The sequence below is a fragment of the Hippichthys cyanospilos genome, chromosome 15, assembly GCF_059441005.1.
Source record: "Hippichthys cyanospilos isolate Australia breed blue-spotted pipefish chromosome 15, RoL_Hcya_1.0, whole genome shotgun sequence".
Taxonomy (NCBI): Eukaryota; Metazoa; Chordata; class Actinopteri; order Syngnathiformes; family Syngnathidae; genus Hippichthys; species Hippichthys cyanospilos.
Window position 1 is genome coordinate 4,310,232 of NC_142383.1, and position 27,269 is coordinate 4,337,500.

Here is a 27,269-nt window from a genome sequence, read left to right on the forward strand (position 1 = left end):
TATTTCTGACAATGGAAGCGATGCTCTCACCCTATAGGCTGAGGACGGTTGAGATTGGGTTTGGGCGGTTTGACTGGGATTGCATAGATGTCCGGGTGCTTCTGGGCGATTTCCAACTGCAGAGAAAAAAGAACAAGGCCCAGTTATGTCACAATGACTTTAAGGGGGGGGGGGCAACTAGCTAACAACACCAAGAAGTCATCGAGGTGACAAGAGTCAAGTTTTTTTTACAGTAAAAACCATCTCAGTTACAACAATGTGCTCAGTCCAACAATATGAATGTTGTGAAGTCCCTAACCCTATATATATATATATATATATATATATATATATATATATATATATATATATATACACACACACACACAACACACACACACACACACACACGTATATACATATATGCGTACATCATTTCAAGAGTTACTCTCTGAATACAAGTCGAGGTTTTTTTTCCCCTCATTTTCAAACCCCATATTAGGAGGGTGGACTTATAACCACATAACTCAAAACAGACATTTTTTTTTACAATTATCTGTTAATAACATTAATATGAAGGTGAAATAAGTACTACCATGTCATTTACAAGGCTTAAGATGATTATATATACCTCTAATTCGATATAGTATGCATCCGTTTTAGAGCGTTTGGACAGTCAAAAAAAATGCACTTTCGTCAAGTCCCGCCTATTACTTCTTTCTTGTCACCAACGAAGCTGCGTGGATAATTTTTCCGGCGGACTTTGACGCATGATAAAATGGAAAACACAGCTCGACTTTGTCTCTTTCAGCCCTTGGATGTGCGCTTGAATAAGCCGGCGTGGATGTCGGCAGGTGGGGGAGGAAACAGCGAAGGGCAACCTTCCACGCTTCGATCTCGCAACAGTCGTCACTCGGGTAAAGAACAGCCCGAGTAAGATGATGAGCAAATCCTATCCGAAGGCCTCCATTTCAAACAAGTTGGATGGGTCTGAAGATGACTACCCAAGAAAGGGTAACGAGGGTGTTTAAACAAATGACTAGGAGAAAGGATGAGCTATTTGGTGTGTCAGATAGTGATGATGACTTTTAGGGCTTTTCTATGATGAGACAAGTGTGAGTCAATGTACGTAACAATAAAACGATTTGAAGTTTTGATGCTTTTTTTTTTTTTTTTTTTTTACACAGCTGAATATTAAGCATTGAATAAAGCATTGAAACTTCAAATCGTTTTATTGTTGCAACATTAGTTTCAGCAATTGCGCCTAAGCGCTTGCGTACATTGACGCACACTTGTCTCAATTCCGCCCCATCCCTCCCCCAATAACCGCAACAGTATGTTATTTGATAGACGATGAAGAAATGCGTCTAAAAGTCCCGTAATTTCGACATTTTAAGAACACACACCATGTGTTTTAATTAAAACTAAAACCATTAAAGTCAGGGGGGAGACTTATACTCGCGTTTTGGGTCTACTTATGCACAAAGTCGACGCGTACAGAAAAATTATGGAAAATCCCTCATTAGCTTCTGCATTTTAGTCTACGCATTTGCCTCATGTCTCATTTCTGCCCCAACCCCTTCACCTCGTAACCACAACAGTATGTTATTTGATATACAATGAAGATATGTGTCTAAGAGTCCCAAAGTTTCATCATTTTGATAAGACACACCGTGTGTTATAATTGGACAGCCATGTTATGATTAAAGTCGGAGGTAGACTTATAATCGCGTGCTTGTAAAATTCACCCAAATTGAAGTATAAAAAGAGGAGGTTGACTTGTACTCAGAGAAATATGGGACTCAACTTTAAGGTCCTTTCTCTTTACACACACACACACACACACACACACACACACACACACACACACACACACGCACGCGCACACACACGCACATTTATTTTCCCCAAATATGTGTTACTATTAGCAATAATAAAAGGTTCTGTTTTGTTTCTTTGTTTTTTTTTTTGTTTGTTAATGCATTGGTTAATCCAGCCTTGGAATCTTTGGCGAGTTGCTGGACTATATAGTGTTTTCACTGCCAAATCATCAAAACAAGATTTTTAAAACAAAACCCAATCTGGTTAGAAATAAAAGATGCGACATTGTGTAAACCTTTGACCAAATAGTTGTAACCCAAATGGGTGCTGTGATTGAAGATGGGTCAATAAAATATTTGTGGGTGATCTTATTATTTATTTATTTTTAGGTGCTGGACAGTAAGCAACACCTACCCGAGCATTTTCTGCCTCCTGCAGTTCAAGGATCCTTTGAGCTCGAGCCAAGTGGTCCATCTTCTCAAAGGCTTTAATCTGCGGAGAAACAAAATGTTGTAGCAGTTCTTTTTCGACAGTTTCTGTGCCACATCATGTCATGATATCCACGTAAATCTCACATATAGATGAAACATTTAATTTTAAACGAGGACTCGTGGAATGAAAGAAGAAGAAGGTGGACACCACAAATGCCTCATTTTGAAATCATGATTGAACACAGACATTTAATTACCTGATCCCCCTTTTGCTGTGTCACATAAGAAGCCAAGAAAGTGGTAGGAGAAAACAGCGGAATGAAGAGGCATCAACGTAAGCAACCAAGCAGCAAAGCCAATTAGACAAAGCAAAGGGCTTAACAAATTGGACAAGTCAGTAACATCTGCGGAATATTCATCAGGAAGCTGGAGGTCTAAAAATAGATGATGACTGAAACTATGTGAGTAATAACAACCTTGCCCAGGAAGGATTTGTTGGCAGGGTCCTCCTCCTTCTCTGAGCTCTGCTCGTCCGTCATCTGGTTGAGGCGGGCCATGGTGGGCTTCAGGGCCACCGGAGGGGGCAGCGGCTTACTCCCACCCACTGCGTCGCTGCTGATGGTGCTGCTGGAGTGTGAGTCATAGCTGCGCGATGAGTCAGTCCGAGTCTGAGCACGCACCTGTGGCGGAACACAGCCAGTGAGGTTTTCTGAAAACTTCTGAGTTCGGATAAGGTCTCTGATGCACTCGTGAGCGTTTTGGAGGGATATTTTTGATATTTGATCATTATTGACATTATTAATTAAAAACACAAATTGTCACTTAATGATTCTTCAGAGCAGCACAGTGGCCTGGGTGGTTAGCAAGGTTCCTGACTGTTACGCCAGTGGTTTTGCTTCTTCTTCAATGGCGAAAACTGACATGAAAGGTTCAGACTAAACTAACTTAAAAAAACAAACACACAATCAAGTTAGAAGACAGAATGACAAGTGACATATCTTTTTCGCTTATACAATATGCGGTTCCTGCATGCTGTTTAGAAAGTCTTTTTCTGTATACGTTTATATTGTGATTTTATAACAGCTGTTTTTGAAGTCATTTTAATGTAGTTTTGTACAACCGTCACATTTGACACCTTGCACAGAGATTATAGTAGACAAAAGCGTGAAGTTTTTTTTTTTTTTTTTTTGCAAAACCCCTATATTAAAATAAAGATAAAATGGCAACTTTATCCAGAGGTTTGAATGGCTGTCTGTCTTTGTGTGTTTTGTTTGGATGGGGACCAATCCAAAGTGTACCAAATGACCCGGTTGAGAACAAGAGATATCAAATAGGGATGAATGAATGATTTATTCATAATCTATTATTATTATTATTATTTTATATTACTACAAATACACTACAAACAAAAAAAACGGGGATGTTTAGCTTTGGGTTGAATTTTCAGAGAGACCTTTTTATGTGAAATTTTACCTTTTCGAAACTGTTAAATTCACATGAACAAATATATTATTTTCTTTTGTTGTGAGGCATATACTTCTTTGCCTGTGACTGTTCCAATTTGTCAATGTCCCCATAAGTAGCCACCTACTATTTGAAGCCTTTCAATGGTAAAATAAAGTGAACACGTTACCAGTAAATAGTCCTGAAATAAGAGCTGTTTAAAAATCAATTCTCATTTAACCGTAAAATGTAATGGCAATTTACTAGACCAGGCTCCTATTTTGTTGTTATGCTCCTTGATAGAGAACAGCATGATGTGCAATATTGACATATGCATTTTAAAATGTAGACATTGTCAAATTATGTGAATCAAAACATTCACATGTCATATTGATTTGTGAATAAGATTGTAGATTATTAATCTACATCTCATTGTTGTACCGATGATCAATTAACTCTTCTTCAAATGGGAGGGATCTGGACTATCTATGCTTTACACTTCTTGCTTTTGTATCACACATCTTTTTTATTCCAAGTAAAAAAAACAACTATTTAATTTTGAATGGAATTTGAAATGGCTTAATTTTCATTATAGAATAAAGGTGAGAAAAAACTAACGAGGGGTGTATGAAAAATGTCAAGCACTGTGTGAAAGAAGCATTGATGAATGTCCTAAACAAAAGAATGAGTTCTTGTCCGCTGGGAAAAAGTGCTTTAGTGCTGTTGGAGTGAGTGCTGAACCCTTAATGGGGACTATGTTGAAAAATATTTTATTCCTTTCAGTATTTCTGTATAAATGTTTTCATTGTTTGCCAACGGTTCAGTGCGCTCACCTTCGGCGGTTCAGGGACAAAAGCAGGGGGAGGACTGGGCTCTCTATTTTGCCTCTCTCTGCTGCCTGACCTTCTCCTACGATTCCGGGGTTCAGGGTGGGGTTTCTACACACAAAGACGCACGACCACACGTGACACAAAAGGGTTGACAGGGTTCTCTGTACATTGAGGTACCAAACAGGATGCGTGTTAAGTTTGTAGTCCGCTCACCTCGTCAGGCAGCACAGGCTCTGACGACCGACTGATGGCCGAGACAGGTTGGGGCTCGTCCATTGGTTCGTCCAGCTCATTATCTGTGTAAGCCCCGCCCTCATCAGCTGTGTCGTCATAGTCGCTGGTCAGGCGGCTGTCCATGCTTAGGTAGTCTGCGCTCATTGCCGACAAGTAGGACATTCGGTCGTCATGGAGATCTAGATCCTCCTCTGAACCATCCAACTGCGAACAGGGAGTCATATACAGTAGAACACCTGCATTCGTCATTTGACAATTCAAAATTAAACTTTTTGCACATTTATCTTGCAAACTATCTTTTAATATTTGCAAAAAATATTTTACAAATAGCCAAGAGAATTGAGGAGTTTCATTTGACAAAAGTAATGTGTTGCTCCCAGTTTGTGGTGTCTATTTGCAGTTCTCAACCTTTTTGTGCTGGAAGACTACTAATGTTTGTGTATGTCCGTTCATTTTACATTTATTTCTTGAAAAAAAATGTAAAAATAAATTTAGGTCTATATTTTCAATGTGTACTTTAAAAACAAAAATAGGATAAGCGTTGGGACAACTCGTTTAAAAATAAAAACAAAACATGGAGTTTTTTGGAAAGGGCTTGAATTTTTATACTTATATTTCCAATACTTATATTTCCAATATTCAGTTTTCAATTGTTATGTGTTTCAGCCAGCTTGATTCGCACAGTACAATAGTTCTGTAGCCACTAGCAATTAGCCGGTTTTTTAACGTACTGTAGATGAAGCGATGACATGATTGATCAGTGTACAATGAACAAAAGAAAGATCCCCTTTAAGGGAAACAAACGGCTCACGTTCAGTGAAAGTGGCATATTTGTGGACAAAGTTGCCAGAATATTACTGCGGCGCACGTCACCTTCAAAATAAAAGGCTCTCGCTTTGGCTGACATGGACCTGTACGCTTTGGGTTAAAAATGTTTATATTATTTGTAAATGCGCTGTCAGTTATCACAACCAGTTCGCATATGAGAAAAAAAGTGTGAAGTGCTATCTGTTCCTGTTTCGTCCCTTAGCCGTCGTCGGGGGGACACGGGGGAAATTCAATAAATACATGACCACAGACACATTTAACAAACATACAAAGATAGGGTACCTGAATGTTAGAATAAATGAAAAAAAACCCAACATAATCAAAACAACAAAATAAAGGCAAATAAATAAATAAAAAATAAAAAAATAAAAATAAATAACTAAACACCCCATGAGATTCAAACACCCTCATGTCTGAAGCTTGAATTTTTTTCCTTATTTCCTTATATCGTTTTTAAACTGTTTTTTTTTTCCTTTTCATTTGTGTATAGTAATCTTACTTTTGCCTCATGTTTGAAATAAGTAAATAAAAGAAACTAGTAATTTTTTATTTGTTGAATAAAACAAGTCAAATGTTCGGTGAACTGTCATCCACTCAGTTTAGCATACATTAACAATTGGTCTCGTGAGAAAAACAAGCAGTGTACTGTTACTTCCTGCATAGTGGATGGAAGAGGAAGCATTTCTTTCATAACATAGCATGCCCTGAGGTTTGTAAATTAGGAGTCACTCAACATGGCTAATGAGATTGGACTGGGTGCTTGTATGTCAGAACCCTTTTAAAATATATTAAAAATGCATAGACTCCACAAGATACGATCTATTGTATTACTTGTCTTAAAACATCGCACAAACATTAAGACAATTTAGTTAATATTAACTCGTGATTTGCTGTGTAAAGATTCACTGTAACATTTTACAAAAGGTACATTTTTCATTATACACCAATAACTTCTTATCAAAATTATTCAAACTACTGTTTTGTAGAATGATGTCAAAATTAATTCTGCAAGCCATGAGGTTCATCCAGACTGTTCTAGTTTCCTAAATGACCCCTTGTTTTATAAACCCTCATGTAAGGTTATGAGACAAAGAAACAGGAAATGAAATATAGACAGCAGTTGGTTGCTTGGGAAAAAATGTTGTTGAACTTACCTTGCCCTCGCACACCCATACAGCCCTGTCTTGCTGCTCCCGAACTGAGTCTTTCACACTGCCATACCATGCATCGTTGGCTGAGTTGAGGTCAATTGTGTCTGTACGAAAATGAAAAGAAACATGCTTTAAAATGAACAAAATAAATTACGGTCTGTTCTCTAGAATAGTAACGCTTCCACTTCACAAGTGAATTCATCGGTTAAATGGCTTTTATTCTGAGTCCATCAATGGGATATTGCACGTAGAATTTTGAGGTAAAAGAATAATTTAATAAAATTTGGAATGAGGCCGCAAGATGACAAAATGCGGAAATGCTTAAACAATGTGAATATTTCTGTTTCATTCTGAAAATGCACTTTATGCATTTTGATTTAACCTTATGGTAAGGTTAATCCGTGTAGTAATCTTTCTATAGGGTGTACTGGATGCTGGTGAGTGTATTTATGCCACCTTTGCTGTGCATGTTATGTTTTAGCATATAATATAAAGCCAAGTCCAGCATTGTTTACAGTGATGCAACTCCAATCATTTTAAACACTTTAAAACAGTGAGCAGTTCAGTGACAAAACATACCAGTGAAAAGGTGTGAACATGTCTTTCTCAGCTTGACAGCTTGCTCATATAGTTTGCGTGCACTGCGGCTGGATCCTGGCAAGAGACGGTTCCGCATGGTCTTGATGCCCTGCTTGCTGTCTGGATTCAGGAAAATGACAATGGGATACCACTGGGTGTAGTTCAAGGTGTCAACCGCTTTGGGAGTCACATCCAGCAGCGCGTGAGCGTTCTTGAGAGAGAAGATTACAATGTTACAAGGTGAGTCAACACTAATAAGATGCATTATGTGGAAAACCATACCTGTTCAATAATTTGACGAATTGTGTTCAGTCTCACAACTCCGGATGATTTCTCACTTCCTGCATCCTTTGGCTCAGTTTCTTGAACAAGGAAAGATCACAGCATTCACAGAGCGAAATGGGGTGTCCCTAACTGTGTCATTCTAAAATACAAAACGAAAACACTTACTAGCAATGATGAACTCATTTGGCATGTCATTCGCCAATTTTTCATTCACGGCATCAGAAATGGGCCCAAAAATGACCACAGGTCTCTTGAAGCCAGCTGAAAAACAAATAATAGCCACTTGTCATTCAAGAAACAATTCAAGAATCCTACCAGGAAGCTACTACATTGCACTTGTTTAAATCAAGGCCAGTGTGAGGTCACCTTCACGCAGGACAACTCTCTCATAAGCTGGGAATCGTGTGGCAACTGGCGCTGCACTCAGATCCTCTCGACTCTTGCGAAGATCTTTCTTCTTAGCTGCTCGTTGTCCTCGAAGTCTCCAGAAGTCTCCTCTGTCATTACCTGATGCGGCTCGAGCAGCATTCTGGACGTTCGCCATTTGCTCTGCTCTGTGATGGAAAATAAAAGCACTTTAAGCGAGATTCAATTTTTACTAAAAATGTGAAATCTTTCCAGCTGAAACATGATGAAATTGAGCTTTAAGTCGGGGCATCTGCTCCAAAGAGAATGAAAAATGACATTTTTACCTGCTTCCACAAGGCTATACAAACCTGCTTTTATTGGGAATGATGCCCTTCTCTAGCAACTGGTTTTCTTTGTTTGTTCGGATTGCCAACCAGTTGCCCAGTTTGCCATCATAGAGTGTGTCAGTAACTTTGAAAATTTCTCCTCTTGTGAAAGGAAGGCTCTGAGGAACTTCTTTTTCATACTCAAAGTGGGTCCTAATGAAGAATGAGTCACCTCTGCCAGATGCTAAAATCTCTTTGTAGACTGGAAAAAAAAAAGCAAATTGGGAAAATTGTGTCATTTTGGGGCTTATCCAGCAAGTACACATAAATTGTCATTAAATAAAATCCACATTGTTCCAAACATGTCAAGTACTACAGGGTTTGATTATTGAACAGCTTCTTTTCTCAGTAATTATCTGGTATCTTTTTTTCCATGTCATTATCCCTTCGTTAGTTGTAGAGCCTTCTCCTATCATGCCCCCAATTTAGGGGCCTGTCTCTTTGTAGATGTTTCAAACGCAACAGCAATTTTTTTTTTAATTTATTATAATTTTTTAATTTAAATAAATAATAAAAAAGAAAACATACCTTTTCCACTATTTTGACCCAGCTCTGCCAGTAAGTGTGTTATCATTGTCCATTTATGCTTTATTATTACTTTTATGTTTAAAATCCTTTTTTGTGACACTTTTTAATCCTCCTAAATATTTTTATTGTGAAGAGTATTGGGACTATAGCTAAAATAAACACAATAGATAGTGTGGCTTTATGTCCTCCGACATGATAGGGACCCTATCATGAAAAGTCAACCTTATGAAGCTTTTACATTTTACAACGTTGATTTTTCAAACACCCTCAAAATGTTATTTTCCTTCATGGATGCATTTCTAAGCACTCTTGCTTATTCTGCGCTCTCACACTGGCCCCAACCTGACCAGATAAACATGACTTGAAAAAATCTTATCACAAAACCAAACTTCTCCCCAGCACCTCCCCCCTGCACCGTTTGTGAAAGCGTAAATACATGCCTACCTTATCCACATTTATTAGTCTCATTTTGGTGACAGAGTTGACAGGATTTTCAAGATTGCAAGTCAGCCAAGTATACTGCAACATTTCATTTATTAGTCACAATGTTTTACTGTAGAAAATGTCAAAGTGGTGAAAATGCGTCTTTGGGAACACACAGCCAAACATTCCAAGTCAGTGACCTGGCAGCAGAACTGTTGTTATGAATACGTAATGGGTACCCACAGGGACTGATTTGATATAAGGATTGCGTGTCAGTGAGGGGAATTTATAGACCCTGTTTTGCATTTTCATGTCAGTAAAAGGCCTGTGGATAAGCGGTCAAGATGATGGCTGGATAGATGTTTTGTGGCCAGCGGCATTGAATGACAGGGGCAGTCACACGGTGAGGAGCACAGCCCGACAAAAAGAAGTTTTACTCCCTGGTTAGAAATGTCAGGATCATAAAACTCACATTTAATAAGAAATTAAATCCCCAATGTGACAAATGTAATTTTCTCTATATCACAGTCGCCAGCCTTTGAGGACTGCAGTTTGACACCTATGCTGTATGTGCATATATTTTACTATGGAAGATGCAAAAATACAGTAGGACTAGTACCTAGTTTTGGACCTTTAAGGCTTACTTAATAACTAAAATATCAGCCTATTCCAAAATATTTCACACAATAATACCTTCTGGTTTGCGTTGTGCAAGAATGGTCACATCTTCTCCTTTGGGAATCTCCAGGAGATAAAGGACAGCATCCTCCCGTACCATACCCCTAAAGTCCATGTTGTTCACCTAAAACAAATCGCAAGATCAAAACAAGAACTGCAGTTAACACACTTGATTTATGAAGCAATTCATTTATTATGAGCTTAATGACCTTATAATTGAACTTGAGTTAAATGTTGCTGTGTAAGGTTTTACCATTTCAACAATGAGTCATAGTTGGTTCTTTTAATATTAATGTTTTGTTTGTATCTATTTATAGAAACAGTCTGAATCTTCCCCTATTGAGTAATCTGTCTTTTTTGAAAGTAGGAAAAAGGAAATCTCACCTTCACAAGCTGATCCCCAGTACGAAGACCTTCCTGTTCAGCTGCACTGTCTTCCTGAACTCCCGCAATAAAGATACCAACATCATTGCCACCTGCAAGCCTCATTCCCACGCTGTCACCTTTCTGAAAACGGACCATCAATGTGTTTGGCCTAGAAGATGAAAACCAAAAATGATGATCAAATGTAATTGTTATCAGGTGAAACATGAGAATTATGAATGGCAGTTACCAAAATATCAAGAATATTTGACATACTACTGACCCATATACTTCCTGGTCTTCTATGCTTGGCTTAAGTGGAACTTTCGGAGGAGCGTGAAGCTTTGGCCCAACTGCAATTTCTTCAGTGCAAAAGCACAACAATAGCACATACATGATTCACATAACTGATGTGTGTAAATTACATTTTTGATTCGTGGAAAATACAAAAAAAAAAGTTTACTTGGTGGGGTTTGTGGCCTTGACTCTTCCCTCTCAGGAGGCATTGGAGGTGTGTCTTCCACAGTTCGATCAACAGCTTTGAAAGGGGTTGGCATAGCACCCATTTTAGCCAGCCTATTAGGTGGATCCTCTCTAGTGCCAAAGAAAGTTCTAGTTATTGGCCATACTGCTTTACAAACACACAGACCATATTAATAATAATCAATAAAACTCAATCATAGCAATTAGGCACATGGTCTCCAAACTCCAAACATCAATGTATGCACATAAATTAAATTTTCTGCTATATTCAGAAAATCACTCATATAAATTCAGACTTCTTAGAGATAGTAGCCTCATCTCTTTTGCAATCTTTTAAAATGTACTGATTTCGAAAGAGCTAGGTATATTATTATATTGGTCAATACCAAACTTTTTTGTAGTAGTCACATGTAATAGTATGCAGATCATGAACCTAATGCTCTGACTGACATACTGAACCTTGGCTTCTCTCTGAGCCGTTCATTGGAGGAGTGGGAAGATAGATCTGAATGATGGCCTCGTCTTTCATCTTGTGGGGAGTAGGAGCGATATGACTCTATCTCAGAAATATCTGAAACATAAAGGCATACAAAACTTGACAACTCTAGGGCAATTGGATGCTGAGAAACGTATGCCGGTCAAAGAAGTTATTTGGTGTTGCCTTAATTATTTGATGACAGTCATTTGAAAAAAAAAAAAATTGAATTAGTGAAATGTCATGACAAAAATAAAATGCTCTTAACTTGTTCAAGGTTGAGTCTAAGAAGCTCACCAACGACATCCATTATTCAAACAAGGTGTTTAACGATCACGTTAGCACAAATGTAGAACAAACCAACATCTGATTGTATTTCAGAGATTAACAAAGGGGTACAAAAACAGTGTCAGTGGATGCACTTAAAGTAATTTGTTTTTAGTATAAAAAATACACACATAAGGTGTATGTGTGTAGTTGCAACTAGATGCAACTACAGCAGTCAAACACACTCACACACACAATAAGCCCCTACTGATTGTCAAATCAGGAAGCCACATGGCCGGTATGGTGTGAACCCTCACATGATGAAATTCTGTCATATCCGATAGCAGGATTATAGAGGTGGATTAGTTCACCCTGCCAAAGGCGGGTGAGAACCTTCACATACGCAAAACACACACACACACACACACGCACACACACGCACACGCACACACACACACACACACACACACACACACACACACACACACACACACACACAGTCCCAAAAACAGACAAAGTGGGTCACATGTCCTCTGGCTATTCCACCCTCCCTGCAGATGTTTGCTGAGCAAAAACATCCATTCACACCACTTATCTAGGTTGGATTGGACCAATCATAGCGCAATTTGAGGTCACGTGACATTTCGACTAGGTATAAGAGAGAATTCTCTCCAAGGTAGAGCTATGATGAGAATTGCATGGATTCCTTGGTTAGTCATAGTGTGTTTTGCTTTGTGAAACTGAAGGTAAAGAATACTATAAACTGATGTGAAAGTAAAACTTTTATTCAATGATGAAAAACAAGATTAATAGACAAACACAAAACATCAAAAGATGCAACATTTCCACATTTGATTCTCATGTAGCTGATATGTTAGGGGTTTCTAGAGCGACAATAGCCACGTTTGCTCTACACTGGATAGGATCTGCTGCTTTTCAGTTTCAAGTATCTCTCACCATCAAGCTCAGAGTCGCTGTCGACCATCGGGGGAACGCGGATCAGCACTTGCTGCCTGTCTCTCTGCACCACGAGTTGCAGTTTGCCACGAGACTTCTCAATCAGCTTCCCTGCGTCGCTGAGAGACAGGTTTTCAGTCGCTGTTCCATTGATCTGACATTGGAAATGAGATGGACACAATTACTACAAACTGCATTTTCAATGGTTTAGATGTTCTATTAAAAAAAGAACATGATGACATGCAAATCATTCTCAATCAAACAGACTTCAGAGATAAGATAATCAATGGTCAAAATGATTTGGAACATTATCCGCCACACGTTTTTCAAATGGAGACAGGGGTGGAATGCTGGCAGGCCAGTCAAGTTCTCTAACTGACTATTAAGCAACGCAGTTGTAACAGGTGTGAGTGTGTGTAATCTACAACCAAATGCTTGAGAAAAGTCATCATCATACTTCGTTTCAATCTTTTCGGCAAGACTTTTAATCAAAAGGAACAATGACATTGCAGTCAGAGGTGGTACTGTATTCTAGATGTTGCTCCATGACCTACTTGTGCTATTTCTATACTCCATTAAAAATTCTTGACATATTTTGCAGTCGGCAAAATGAAAGCTAGTGTAACAGTTGCACTGAGAAAAATTTCTTGTCACACCTAGAAAGTGAAACCCTTGAATGCAAGCCTAGAGAGTGTTAACTCAATGTAAAGAATGCAAGCTTTTACTGCGTGAGTGTATGTTCGTAAAACTTCACTCTGTTGTGTAGTGGCCCAGTCTCTCAAGCTGGTGACACGAGAGCAGCGGAGCTTCAAGGCTTGAGTAGGGGCACCATTAAAACAATACAGAACCCACACATCAAAACAACATTATAAAACCAACAGGGTTATACAGATGGGCATTTTTACATACATAACACTACGTATCATTTCAAACTATGATAGCAGAGCACTACTCTGGCACAGGAAGAAATTACAAGTGCTCTTGTGACTCGCCATATTGTCAATGGTGATTTGAAACAGGGACTGGCAAGGTAAATATTTCACAGATTTGCCACAACGTCAAAAGGTCAATTTGTCCATCAAAATTGCCCCATGGGAAACACAATTATATGTAAATAGTTACAAGTTACTTTGTAACACACTTCAAACACTTGATGTTGAATTTGAGTAAATAGGAGTTCACATTCTTGTTCCTGATCACGTCTGTTCAATAAGGCACTGTTTCTATAGCACAGTACAGTCGATACCTACGGAATTGCATTGTGTCATAAAAATTAGATGAAGGCATTATATTTTGTCTATTGCTTTGAATTAGGATACAGATAGTAATGACTTTTTACAAGGCACCATGAAATAAGCCCTTAGAATCATCTGATCCCCCTCTAAAATCTAGAAAAGACATTGGTGGACAAATAAAAAGTGTGATGGAATGTTTTCACATTTAATTTTAAATATTAAGGTGCCATGGACGACAATTCTCATCTCATGAGACAATTCTCATCATGTTATATACTTAGGTAGTGTGCCAGCGACAAGAATTCTTGTCAACTATGTATTTTTTTTTTTTTTTTAATTGGATAAATGACACCTGTGGCCAGCGCTCCTTTTAACGTAACGCCATTGATCACTGTAGTGATTAACTGTGACCATTTGATGGCATCGTTGTTCTTGCTGGCTACATGATGTGACCTGCCTGACCACAAAGAAAAGCAATGTATAACTGCTGCCGACTAGAGAGGAGGAGAAGGGACCTCGAGAGAATGACAAAATGAAAAAAAAAAGTCAGGCAATGTACGAAAGGCTGATGGAGTAAATTGTGAAGAAGTGGTGGAAAAATAGGCAACAAATGCATGCCTCAACAGCTTTGAAAGCTGGGGCATGGTTTTCGCCGTAATTTAAAAGATTCAACATCATCTGATGGTGAATTCAGCGAAGCTGAGCCAGATTCGTCAAATGAGAGGATTTCGATACGGATCAACTGATGTCAGCAGAGATTCACCCCCAGACCATCTATGAAACCACGGAGAAAAGTGCTAATTTGCTAGCTAGCTAATGTGTAACATTTGTAAATCAAGCCAAAACACAAACTGGTTTCTTTCAAGGTGATGTCATGGCGTACGTAGTATGGATGCCGAAAGTAAGTGGATCAATTTGTATTTATACATAATATTGATTTAGGGACATATTAAATGGATTTTAATTATAGTAGATGAGAAACCAGATTCTTATGTGAATTGATTTTTTTGGCACACCACCTAGTAGTGGTGGCCCAAAATGGAGGTGGAGGGGGGGACATCAGTGCTTTGCTTTGCTGATTTTTGATATTGGAGAAATGCTTTGGCACCTTGAGAATTATATCTCCTTCTTGCAGGTTTCCATCTCTGCTGGCAAGCCCTGTGCTGGTCATCTCTTTGATAAAAAGTTGACTGCCCAGACGAAGGCCATACTCTGGAGCACAAAATAACAGGTCTCTTTGTTGATTATACATTAGACATGGGATGATAACTGGATTGGCAATATATCATGGTTAAAACTGTCCAAGTCTGTCAAAACCAGTAAGTTTTTTCCCAGCTGCGTTGTCTACCCTCTGCTGCAGCAGCCAATCACGTCGCCTTTTTATTGGTTTGTTGACTTTAGTACCAATGCAAGTAAGCCACTGCTTCCCAGACTTCGGCTTTTGAAAAGGAGCAAGCGACATTATGAGTGAGCTACGAGCTACAGCAAGCGAGCGAGTAATATGGCAAGCGGATGAGATCATACAAAGATAATCCGCGTTTGTTTTGAGTTATGCAGTATGCATTTAGATTTATGCTTTTTGGGCCTAACCGCAAAAAAAGGCAGCACTGAGAGCCTAGCAGCGATCAATGTTGATTTTGAAGAATGCCACACGGCATTTGGAACATTAACATGAACCAACAGCATTAGGAACACCAGTCAAGTGTAAAAAGTGCCGTTCAAAGCGACAACTGGTGTTTTTCAACATTAACATTGGTCACCACTAGCCATCTAAAATAGTATTCCAGTTGCAGTCTCGGACGGTTACTTGACAAAAAAGTGACGTTCTAAATGCCGTACTACGCAGCACATAACAATCGCAAGTTACCGTTGCATAATCTCCTCCCCTTGCCATAACATAGGGACCTTGTTTGTGTGTGCACGTGTGGGGGATATAGTCAATGTAAAATGATAGAATCCACATTGTACTAATAATTAATAAACATAGTAGTTGAATGATTGATTTATTTTTTTCTTAAATACTATAGTTATTTAATACTAAGTGTGCATGTTTAAATTAAAACTGCACGTGTTCAATCAAAGAATTAATGTATGAGTTTATTGTTGAGCAAAACCGTGCTGCTCACTAAAGGTTTGTTTTGATTTATATATTTCAAATCTATATTTATAAGAATTTAGAATGGTAACAAAGTTGTATGCTTTTTTTTACTGTAGGAAAATGGATATGTAACAACAAAGAAGAATGACAATTTACCAAAAGAGATTTTAAAATTCTGTTTTGGAGCTGTAATTTCAAGACCGTGATAACGCGATACCATGATATTTTTGCTCAGCGTGATCATACCTTAACAATCTGATATCGTCCCATGCCTAGTATACAGTATAGTAGAGTTCAGTATATAAACTAAATATATTTCAGTATATAAACTAAGTATATAACTAAACAAGGCATCTGTTTGGCTCACCTTCATTAGGCCGGTTCTTCAGCAAGAGAACATTCAGTGGTTTCTCAAGTGGCTCCAATTCTCGAGCAGGACGTGGCATAGGGATGGGCATTGCCGCGGGTGAGGGTGAACGCTCCAGCCGGTCCCTGCTACCACCTCTTTTAAGAGGCTCATCATACTTCCTTGAGTCGCTGGGATGTCGTTCTCGTCCTCGCTCAAAACTGTGGTTACGTCCATGATTGCGTCCCGGGCTTTGACTGTCCCGTCTATGGCGCTGGTCGGGGCTGTTTGTGCGGTCTAACGCACGGTCACTACGATAACGTCGGTCTGGGCTATAGTCACGGTCGAGGGCTCGCTCACTGCGGTAGCGCCGATCAGGACTGTGGTCTCGGTCCAACGTGCGCTCGCTGCGGTACCTTCTGTCTGGGCTGTAGTCACGGTTTAGTGCGCTGTGATGGCGATCAGGGCTACGGTCTCTGTCCAGGGTACGACCTCTGCTAGCATCTCTCCTGTATGGCTGGTCGGGGCTCCGGTCTCTTTCTGCACTCCTGCCTCGTTCGCGTCGGTCATAGTTCCTGTCATAATCACGCTCACGGGTTTGGTAGCCAGAATCCATATAGCCACCTTGCTCCCTCTCCAGGCTGTGGTCCTGCCTGTTACTGTACACGCTGCGACGATCTGGGTCATAATTGTAGTCTTCATTGTAATCATTGTTGAAAACTCTATCATCAGGTGATGCAGGGCGATTCAGGACATTTACAGGAACCTTTCTTGGTCTCTTGACCGTCTGTTAGTTCAAATAAAAAGTTTCAAACAGTAAGTATAAGTACGGCTTTTTGCTTGAACAACCAAACATGCTGTTTGAAAATGTTACAGTCACATATTAATGGATCAGGAATGGGTATTACATCCACGATGGGAGAAAAAAGGTATGACGTTGACTGATAAACTATAACCTAATCTAAAAAACTATAATAATCTAATTTCAGACACTTAGGAAATGATTGTTTCAAAATGAATATGTAACACTGTAGTTACTCATGTATTTAGCATTTTAGAGCAAGTAGGCTTTTAGCTTCTCCAATTCAGTGAAGCTAAAACGACATGAACCATAGTTGGCACACCACCTAGTAGTGGTGATAATCCATGCAAGACCCTGCAAAAAATACTTGATTTAGTATATATATATATATATATATATATATATATATATATATATATATATATATACATACATATATACATACATATATACACATACATATATACACATACATATATACACATACATACACACACACACACACACACACACACACACACCACTAAATCAAGTATTTTTTGCAGGGTCTTGCATGGATTATCAAAATATCAAAAACATGCAGGATAGCAGCCCTTAAGGACTTGGTTTGGACACCCTAATCTATGTGTAAAGTACTTGCTAATCTTTGTTTAATTGTGATAAAACTACAGTCATAATTTTGGTTATGAATGCCATTGATATCATTTTTAATACTGTTTTATTTTGAAGAAGGAAAGGCCCTGCCTGGACTGGTGTTCTAGTTTTTGTATACAGTAGATGTTAGATGCAGTCTTTGTAGCACTGATCTTTGTTTTTCAAGCTATGGTAGTTCCCAAATGCCTTGCAAATGAGACAAACTGGGTTTCCAATTAATATGCAATATAGACATAAGCTTTGCTCTGATTGCATCACTATTCTCCTTAGTTTGAATATGGATTGGTCGTATACTAAACTCAGTCTAAAATGGAGTGATTTGATTTGTAAATTATCCACAATTCACAAACTATTTAATATATAGATGTAAAATTATAAGTTCAGATAATCAATACAGAAAATATTAGTCATTAAAAAAATGCTTAACTTACGATTTTTGCAACTTTTCCACACTTTCTGAGGGTTTGGACAGCGAAGGAATGAATGACCCCATCCATTGGAATGGCGTTCACCTGCACCACTCTGTCATTCTCACTAAACAGGCACATGAAACGTATGTCTTAATCACAAAATATAGGTATTTCAGTAGCACAGCTGCTTAAGCTCGGAGTCAACATTAACTCTTTCAGTGCCATGGAATAGATTTCTCATCTTTTAAAATAGTTATAACAATGATAAATAATACAATTCTCATTTCTTTATGAAGGGTAGCTGACACCCTTGACAAATGCTTACCTAATATAAGCCAATTGAGCACTGTAGTGATAACTGTAACCATTGGATGGAAGTGTTTCCACACATACAATACAGATATTACCCACATAAAATTCAAAGTAAGGAATGGATATCAATCTTGCATATGACAGCACCCATATTTACATGGATATAACACACAATATTTTGTAGGCCTTGAAAAATGAGCGAAAATGCTAAATATATTAGCTCTCTTGAGGTTTCCTTTTCCGAGAACGCTTGACACTAAAAGAGTTAATAACAACAACACAAGAATGATGAACAAGGAAGCGAAGTTGAGTATAAGCAAATGCTGTTCAAAAATATTACTCATCAATGCGATACAATGGGAGATTCAGCAGGGCTGTGCTTGTTGTTCCTGCTGTGAACCATCTGATTTTTGTCTCGAAGTGAGTATGTGGGTCGCACTGATAGATTGTTTTTGTGACAATCAATAATGCCCTTGACTGATGACAAAGACCACATTTGGAATCCAGAGAGTAGGCAGTTAGTGTATAAACAACAGTAAAATCTGTGCCACCATGTTTGTAATTCGACTATCATTTGGGCAGCTTTTAGTTATGAATAAATCAGCTATTGGAAGACTGATGAACCTACAACCAGCCAGGCATAATTTCCCCTTGCAGAAAACGCTGGTGCCTAATGGCTGTGGCAACTTTTCAAACCCTGCCATTACACAGCAGGCCTAAGTGCCAACTTCCAATTTCTAATTTAGATTTACAGCGGGTGCTTTAATGTATTTGAGTTGCTTGGGCTTGCGGGTGTGTATAATGTACACACTAATTAGCATATTTTGATGTCAGACTTGCATTGACAGGGTACACAGTATGCAATCTGTCTGTTGACACTGTAGAGAGGACTCTCAGTCGGTATAGAGAGCACCGCTATTCGGGCTGGATATAGAGCAAAATCTGCAAATTCAGTAACTGACAGTCATTTTGATTGCCATGAAAAAAATACTGTAAGCAAACAGGAAATGAGATAGGAAAGATGAGCGGTGGTACCAGCAACCAAGCAGATGGGTAGAAAAAAATAAAAACAATCAGACAATTGAATTGATAAGTACGGAACTACAAATACGAGGGATCCACTGAAAATACATTGATAAATATCTGATACATATCTAATATTAATTGAGATTTGGTACTAGGCATGGTTCAATTACTGTTTTTACTGGTGGATAACCATGATTTTGAAAAGTCAAGGTTTCAATAACTGCTAAAGCTATCATCGCTCGGTAATGATCTCTTTGAAATTTTAAGGGGATTTCGTAACCGAGCACAATATGCTTAAAGAGTTACAGAGTTGAGTAAACTAGATGCCTCTTTGAAGGTAAGGAAAAGTTGAGCAGTTAAACACAGAAGATGAGGAAGGATGAAAGAAATGCTATGCAAACAGTGAGGCCCTTTTGCTCTGTTGAGTTGGTTAGTTGGTGATGGGGCTATGAGTTAGCCTGAGGGACTACATGAGTAGGATATTTTATTTTAATTCATGAATAGGACACAAATAGTTCACCAGTGAGTTACCCAGAAATACCGTATTAAAATAGAAGAATGTTAACATTTGTTTATTTAAATTTAAGATAATCCGCTTTTCTTTCGCACCAAATCTTCAACACTGTTTAAAAATAGACTGTGTTCACCCAAGAAGCTGATTTTAAAGCCCTAATTTTAATACCGCAATATTTTTGTTTACAATAATCATATTGAGAATCTACTGTAACATCGGGCATTTGGTGCTTGCCTAACTCCAATCTAATGATTTAATTCATTGTTTTGTCTTTGGATTGTCATGACTCACATTCGAAATGTGCCACTTGAACCATGTTAGAACCGCCCGCCAGTAACTAGGAGTGCAACATGTTACAAAGGTAGGAAATAGGAATACACACAACAACAGGCCATCAGCTGGTCCTCCCTGCAGGACGTCAGAGACCACAATGGATGTCTCCCCACTCTCCTCATTTGGGTTGTCTCGCCCTCCCGATACAGCAATGCCAAAGCCCATTTTAGGATCCTGAAAAATAAGAAAATTAAACATGATAATCTGGCAGAGGTTGAATATATTCTACTTGCGTATGTGGTTGTGTGTGCGTGCGTGAGTCAGTGTGAGTGAAAAAGCTGTTCTGTAATCCTTGGACTGTGTCAGCTCTCACTGTGTTATTGTCGCTGTATGTCATTGTGATAGCATTTAAAAGGGATTTTTGGCCATGCAATTACATCTATGAGGACTGTAGTCACATATGCAATTCAGAGCTGTTGTCTTCACTGAAAATGTGTTCCGTGCATCTGTGATTAAAAGTCTTGATTATCTGGAGATTTACAATGTCACCAAATGTAAAGATCAAGTAAAACTTGTCCAAAAGGTGTGATCAAATAGTTGAAGGCCTTTCACTGTGGTGTGGCTTTCAAACAGTCTACCTGCCACTGTTCCAGATTGCGCTGATGAGATCAGTTCAGAGATTTGACAAACCCTTTCGCTTTATCCCTTCCATCTGTACATAAAAATCACTGAGTTCATTCAATTCCCTCTATCTTGAGCAGATGGCCAATGCTGACAGTGGGAGGGTGGAAGTGTTGAGACAAACACAAAATGAAGAAGACGACTTCTCTCTGTATTACATAAGTACGCTACATTTAAATATTAGTAAGATAGATTGGTGTGCATGTGTGTGTGTGGTGTGTTTGGGTATAATCTGTGCCCGATAAACCACTACGCATTGGTCATGAGGGTACGCACAATAGGCGGTTTTATAGGTGGCAAAGGGTGGCAGCTGCCACCTTCCAGCAAATTTCTGCAACTTCTGGTATCGAATCTTTCAATTCAAAATTTTAGATCTGAAACAGTGAACATTGCCATGCCTTTAATGAGGCATTTTATTTTAAACTTATCGTTTCTTTAAGATTATAAAAACGTATCTGTTTTGCCTGTGAATGTTGCTGGGTGAGAGTGCAGCTTGTGACCAAAAACTTTTGAGAAAAAAAAACAAAACACACACACATCTGGACCAAGGGTCACCAACTCCGGTCTTAGAGGGCATTTATCCAGCATGTTTTCGATGTAATCTTTCTCTGCACTAATGGAATAGACAATCATTAAAAGATACAATATCTACTTCATTTCACTCAACATAGCTGAACGAAACAGTACCATTTACTTTTGCCACTTGTATTTTGTAAAGAATTCACACATCCACACCTCTTGCATGGGCTGACCCAAAGAGACTAAGCGGTACTTAACACATGGTACAAGAGAATTAAAGTAGGTGTAGGAGCAGTGGGTGACAGATGGCAGTGGATGAGTTGAAAGCTGGAGGTCAAACGAACATTGTAGAGGACTTTTTTTTTCCCTCCAAGCCACTAAGCCTTTTCTGTCCACGATGAACAGTGGCACAAGACAAAGGGCTCATCAATTCGATTAACTAAGCTCCACTCATTGCTCTGCTCTCGCAGCTCATGTCAAACAATAAATAACAATCTGACTTTGTGGCAAGTAGGCATGGAACGATATCCGTTTCTAATGGTATGATAACCTTGAGCAAAAATATCAAGGTATTGCGGTATCACAGTAATGAAATTACAGCTCTACAATAAATATCATTTTATAATAGTTTTGGGATTTGCCATTTTTCTATATTACAAAAACAGCATTATTTAAAAAGAAAACATAATACAGCTTTTGTTGTAATAACAAACATTTACTGTACCATGCTAAATAAATAATAAAATCAAAACAAACTTTCAGGGAGCAACACAGGTTTTGCTCACCAATAAACATAACCATGAATTCTTTCTGATTGAACACAAAGTTTTAACTGAAATATGGGTACTTAAGTATAAAATAACTAGAATATTTGAAAAAATGATCAACTCTGTCGTTTGGTCATTTTCAAAAGTTCATAACTTTCCAAACGGATGACTTTGTTTGAAAGGGGGGAAAGGTTCTATTTGTTTACCCACACTTTAGCTTGATAGACTGCTTGCAGCCTATATCGTGCAAAATCACATAAAACAGTCCATGAAAGTAGCATATGATAACGTTAGCCACTTTGACCCCAGTAGTTTGCCACAATTAGCAAACTTGCAGACAGTGGTAGCAAATAGTGGTACTGAAGCCGATGGTGATCCATGTAATGCTTGGTGTATTATATATATATATATATATATATATATTTTTTTTTTTTTTTTACTGCATATCAGGATATCAATTTATTTAAATAGGGATCTAAAACTGTTTGTAACACACAGCACTATTGTTGTCTTTGAAAAGGCCCATATCATGATATTTTAAACTTTCCACAATATGTGCATACATATTACAATTGGCACATATGATTTTTGTGGTACCAAATTTTCTAACCAGGAAGTGAAAAGTCTTTTTTTTTACTGAAGCCGCACCTCTGAATGTGTGGCTGCCTCACCTTACTGACAAAATACAAAACTGTCTCAAGAGACTGCAGTCACTAAGAGCAGTTCCTCTTTTCAAATAGGTCGAATGGGAAACAAATACAGTGGACCCTGTGCTACAGCGTCTTTATGGTATTTTCCCAGCTTTGCGACAAAAACAACTGTCACGAACCTAGGGGGTTGTCTGTATATGTGTTGTTTTGCCTCCATCTGCTGGCATTTTTATATAATTGCAGTTATTTACTATTGCCATCAAACTGCTGGCATTTTTAGATAATTGCAGTTATTTACTTTTGCCATCAAACTGCTTCCATGCAATGTGTCACTACAATGGTAGTCTGTTATTGGTCGACGTCTCCTCACAAAGATAGTGGTCTGCTATTGGTCGGCCTCACTCGTTTCAAAATGGCGGAACGAAAAATCTTGTTTCTATCGTGAGTGGTTACAATACTGTATTTATTATAGTGCATTTTACTGCTTGATTCAAACTTGAATGGGTTAGCCATAGGCCCCAAGATTGCTAGTGATGTTAAAAAGAGAAGTAAGAAGATGATTTATATGGAAACAATGCTGGAGATAATCAACGAGTGTGGACCGCGGCATTTTTTGTCCCCCTCATACGCACAAACCTTTCGTCTTACGAACAATCTGGCATGCTGGTCATCGTGTTCGTACAATCAATTTCGCTTTGATGCAACAACATATACAAATGATCTCGCTTGTCACGTCACCGCTGAACGCTATTGCTCTTATAATGTCACAGTCACTGTCTCAGTCACGGTGTCAGTCACGGAGTCAGTCACGGAGATGCCGATATGCTATTGGTCGATTAAGGTCACAGTCCCGGTCTCACTCATAGAGATCCACATATGCTATTGGCCGGCGTCACGTCAGTCAGAGGAATGCCGATATGCTATTGGCCGAACGCCCTTATCTAGCTTGATGGCACAGCTGGTCGGGATGGAAGGAAGGAGGGAAAATGAGTGAAAAACGGAAGGAAGGAATGTTGTGAAGACTTTGAAAACTTTATCAGTTATTTTTTTTTATTTTATTTTTAATAAGTGCATAACATCGTGATGGTTTTACCCAAGATTCTTGCTTGCGTTGCCGGTCAATTTGTCCGTACAATTGATTGCGCTTCACTACAGCAACAAAATCACCTGCTTACGCATGTTACCTTATTGCTGATATGCTATTGCTCTTACAATGTCACAGTCACTGTTTCAGTCACGGTGTCAGTCACGGAGATGCCGATATGCTATTGATCGAACGCCTTCATCTAGCTTGATGGCACAGCTGGTCGAGATGGAAGGAAGGAGAGAAAATGAGTCAAAAACAGAAGGACGGAATGTTGTGAAGACTGCAAACTTTATTTGTTAGACATGGCTTCTAAAATTGCTAGTGGCGGTAAAGGAAGAAGTAAAAGGATGATGACAATAGAAACCAAGCAGGAGATAATAAAAAAAAAAAAAAATAAGAAGGAGGCGCACGCATAGTTAACCTTGCTCGTGAGTATGGCCGTAACCGCTCGGCAATCTTCTAAGGGCAAGACTTTCCTTGCCGGGGGATGGACCGCGGTCAACAACAAAATGGAGAGGCTTCTCCTAATATGGATTAAAGAGAAGGAAATCGCCGGTGATATGTTCTCGTTTAAGAAAATAAATCAATAAATTCTGCGGGTTGGTCTCTGCTCCCCTCCGCCTCCACCCAGCTCAAGTCACGTCGCTCCAAAGGTAAATGTCATTTTTCCTTTGTATATTTATGTAATTTAATTTAACTGTACAGTAGATTATGTTACTAATTTTTAATATGTGTATGAAGTCGTGATGTTTCTACCTAAGGTTTTTGCACGCGTTGAACGCATTCACTAATTAACATAGGTTTGAATTGCCCGCCTTACGGGCAGTTCGAGTTACAAGCGTAGCCGCTGAACGGATTAAGTTCGTAACACGGGGACCCACTGTATTTACTACTGACGCTGTATGGCTGTGTGCTCCCAAACACAAATTTTTGCCACATCGGTATTTTCTGCAGAAAAATGTTCCAACTAATAAAAGAAATGTTGCTGTTTACTTGGCCGACTCAGTGCAAAATCTAACCTCCTCATCTATGGAACCATAAGGAAAGAAAGAAGTGGATAAGGACATCATGTATTTATTCTTTGCACGGGTGGTATGAGGGCTTGCTATTGTATCAGGCCTCTTGCAAATCATGTATATCTGCTTGGGCGGTGCTGGTACTGAGAGTGCCAAATAAGCAAAAAGGGAAATAACATTTTAGGGATGTATAGGGTGAGAAATAAACATTGTAACATGGTTAAAGTCTCCAAATAGTTGAACTCTCTTGATACGGCCGCTTAAAAAAAAAAAAAAAAAAACACTATTTTTCAGTAGGCGGTACAAAAGAAAAAAAAAAAAAAAGGAAATATTGGGTCTCTTGAACACTTACACAAAATCCTAAGGGACATAAGTTTGAGTCAGATGCTCACTGCTTGTTTAAAAATAGAATGTTTGCACTGTCTATAATTTGTCATTTAAACAGCACAGATATCCCTACCCCCTTGCAAAGATTCCCTCAGCCCCATTTACATCATGGATGAATTTTACCACTCCAAATCTAAGAAACATACATGACTATTTCGAAGATGAACAATGACACATGTAAATGCATGACTGCATTTTGTAGGAAAAAAATGAAATTCGCAGTGTTAAAACCCTTTGTCATTAAAAAGCTGGAAAGAGATTACTATTTTTGTTACTGAATGGTAATTAAATCGAAACCTCTGGTGTCATACCTTTTACCCACCCTCATAATAATGGAAATGAAAACAATGAAAAAGATGGTGGTGAAGGGAGTAATCACTACATATTTTTAAAGAAAAATAAACAGATTTAAAATCACTTTGTTCTTTGTCCATTTTGTTTGAGAGTAATTTAGGAAAGAGAAAACATTTATTTCACTATCCTGGTTTAGATTTTTCTGTGTGGATTTTCTTTGGAGAAAGATTGGTTATCCGAAGTCTAAATCAGAACTGGGTACTATGGGGCCAGTTGGCCAGATCCAGCTGCCTAGGGCCTTTTCCGGTCCCAGCAAGATGAATATGAATTCAAAATAATACCTAAAATAAATCTGGCGATTTTATTTTAAAAACTATTTTGGAATTGCCTCCCTGCATGGAACTTTAAAGAATAATGAGAGGGTTGTTTTTTTTGTTTTGTCCCTGTATCTGTGTGAATGTGGGAACTATAAATGAGCAAGAGCAATGCATCCTGAAATGAAGACTGAATGTGCATGAAGTCTGGACGAGTAGAGAGCTATGGTTGAATAGTACAGGACATACAGTATACGGAAGTAACAGAACAGTAGTGAGGGGTATTGTAGGTGTGACAGAGGAGTTAAAGGTGGAGGTTTGCTTGAATCAGGGATAATCTCTAAACCCATTCCTCTTTTGCAACAGTGATGGGTACGCTGTCAGATATGGTTAGGCTGGAATATCCATGAACAAGGACACTTCATAAAAAGCATGGACACAACATAAAAAGTGACAAAATCCCTAATCCATAACTGATTGCCCCAAACTGGCTCAATTTATTTCTGCTACAAATCTCTATCTAATCTGTTTTGATATACAGTATAGGTGGTTTTAAATTTTTGTAACATGCATCATGTAATTTATCATGTTCTCAGATTTGGTTTGATACTAGTGTGGTTACCGTGTGGATGTCTGATGTTGCTCACTGTGGTCCGAGGGACCCTTAGGGAGTTTATGTGAAGCAAAAAATTAGAGGAAACATTGGTCAACAGACTACAGCAATTAGTACATTAACGAAGAGAAAAAAACAGATCCAATAAGGTTGGAACTGAGGGAGTATAGAGTCTCTGCTCGGATTAAGTTTAAAGGACAATGGTGAGTTTGGCCAAGGTGTAAGGAATCGAAACTGCAGCACTGAAGATGTTGGAGCGGCACGTGGCAACTGCCTGTTTGTAAAAATATCTCTCCACTCTTGCTTAATATTGTCAGTGAAGATGAATGACTGATTATCTGTATGTGCTCTGCAATTGACTGGCGACCAATCCAAGTAGTAGCCAGCCTTTTGCTCGAACTCAGCCTGAATAGGCACTGGCTCACCAGTGTCTCTGGATGAGAACAAGCTGTATAGAAAATGAATGCTTGCATACTGACTAACAGCCTGATTAAAATATATGCCTGTTACATAAACGGAGGGTGCAGCAGCATGCCAGTTTTAAGTTTTACGTTCTCTGAAAATCCCAATAGGCAGCAGCAGTCTGTCTCTCAATGTAAATAAAAACAATGAGATGAAATAGTGATGAACTCACCCTCTGTAGGGTCACTGTGTACTGCTCCCAGACCGTCTCCTCCATAACAGGGTTCTAGAAAGAGGAAAACAAGATTACCATCAGTGATTTTATGTCACTGTACTGTTTAATAATGAAATATGTGATATAATGACAAGGGCAATTCATT

General features: G+C 38.7%; 1 protein-coding gene across 6 annotated transcripts in view; it reads right to left on the minus strand.

Moving 5' to 3' along the window:
• tjp2a (tight junction protein 2a (zona occludens 2)) overlaps positions 1 to 27,269 on the minus strand; it is a 43,426-nt gene that overhangs the window by 1,886 nt on the left and 14,271 nt on the right. For 3 of the 6 annotated variants that reach the window (XM_088434333.1, XM_088434338.1, XM_088434337.1), the window contains 23 exons: positions 27,122 to 27,175; positions 20,269 to 20,393; positions 18,056 to 18,158; positions 16,190 to 16,955; positions 14,833 to 14,936; positions 12,490 to 12,643; positions 11,250 to 11,361; positions 10,771 to 10,901; positions 10,591 to 10,669; positions 10,329 to 10,479; positions 9,960 to 10,068; positions 8,298 to 8,517; positions 7,948 to 8,135; positions 7,747 to 7,842; positions 7,579 to 7,658; positions 7,297 to 7,507; positions 6,721 to 6,821; positions 4,718 to 4,942; positions 4,508 to 4,612; positions 2,708 to 2,911; positions 2,489 to 2,503; positions 2,215 to 2,292; positions 31 to 116 (listed from right to left, as the gene is read on the minus strand). In XM_088434333.1, the coding sequence (XP_088290459.1) occupies positions 31 to 116; positions 2,215 to 2,292; positions 2,489 to 2,503; positions 2,708 to 2,911; positions 4,508 to 4,612; positions 4,718 to 4,942; positions 6,721 to 6,821; positions 7,297 to 7,507; positions 7,579 to 7,658; positions 7,747 to 7,842; positions 7,948 to 8,135; positions 8,298 to 8,517; positions 9,960 to 10,068; positions 10,329 to 10,479; positions 10,591 to 10,669; positions 10,771 to 10,901; positions 11,250 to 11,361; positions 12,490 to 12,643; positions 14,833 to 14,936; positions 16,190 to 16,955; positions 18,056 to 18,158; positions 20,269 to 20,393; positions 27,122 to 27,175 (3,497 nt within the window). The remainder of the gene's footprint in view (positions 1 to 30; positions 117 to 2,214; positions 2,293 to 2,488; positions 2,504 to 2,707; positions 2,912 to 4,507; positions 4,613 to 4,717; positions 4,943 to 6,720; positions 6,822 to 7,296; positions 7,508 to 7,578; positions 7,659 to 7,746; positions 7,843 to 7,947; positions 8,136 to 8,297; positions 8,518 to 9,959; positions 10,069 to 10,328; positions 10,480 to 10,590; positions 10,670 to 10,770; positions 10,902 to 11,249; positions 11,362 to 12,489; positions 12,644 to 14,832; positions 14,937 to 16,189; positions 16,956 to 18,055; positions 18,159 to 20,268; positions 20,394 to 27,121; positions 27,176 to 27,269) is intronic. The other 3 variants (XM_088434335.1, XM_088434334.1, XM_088434336.1) reach the window with 3 other exon arrangements.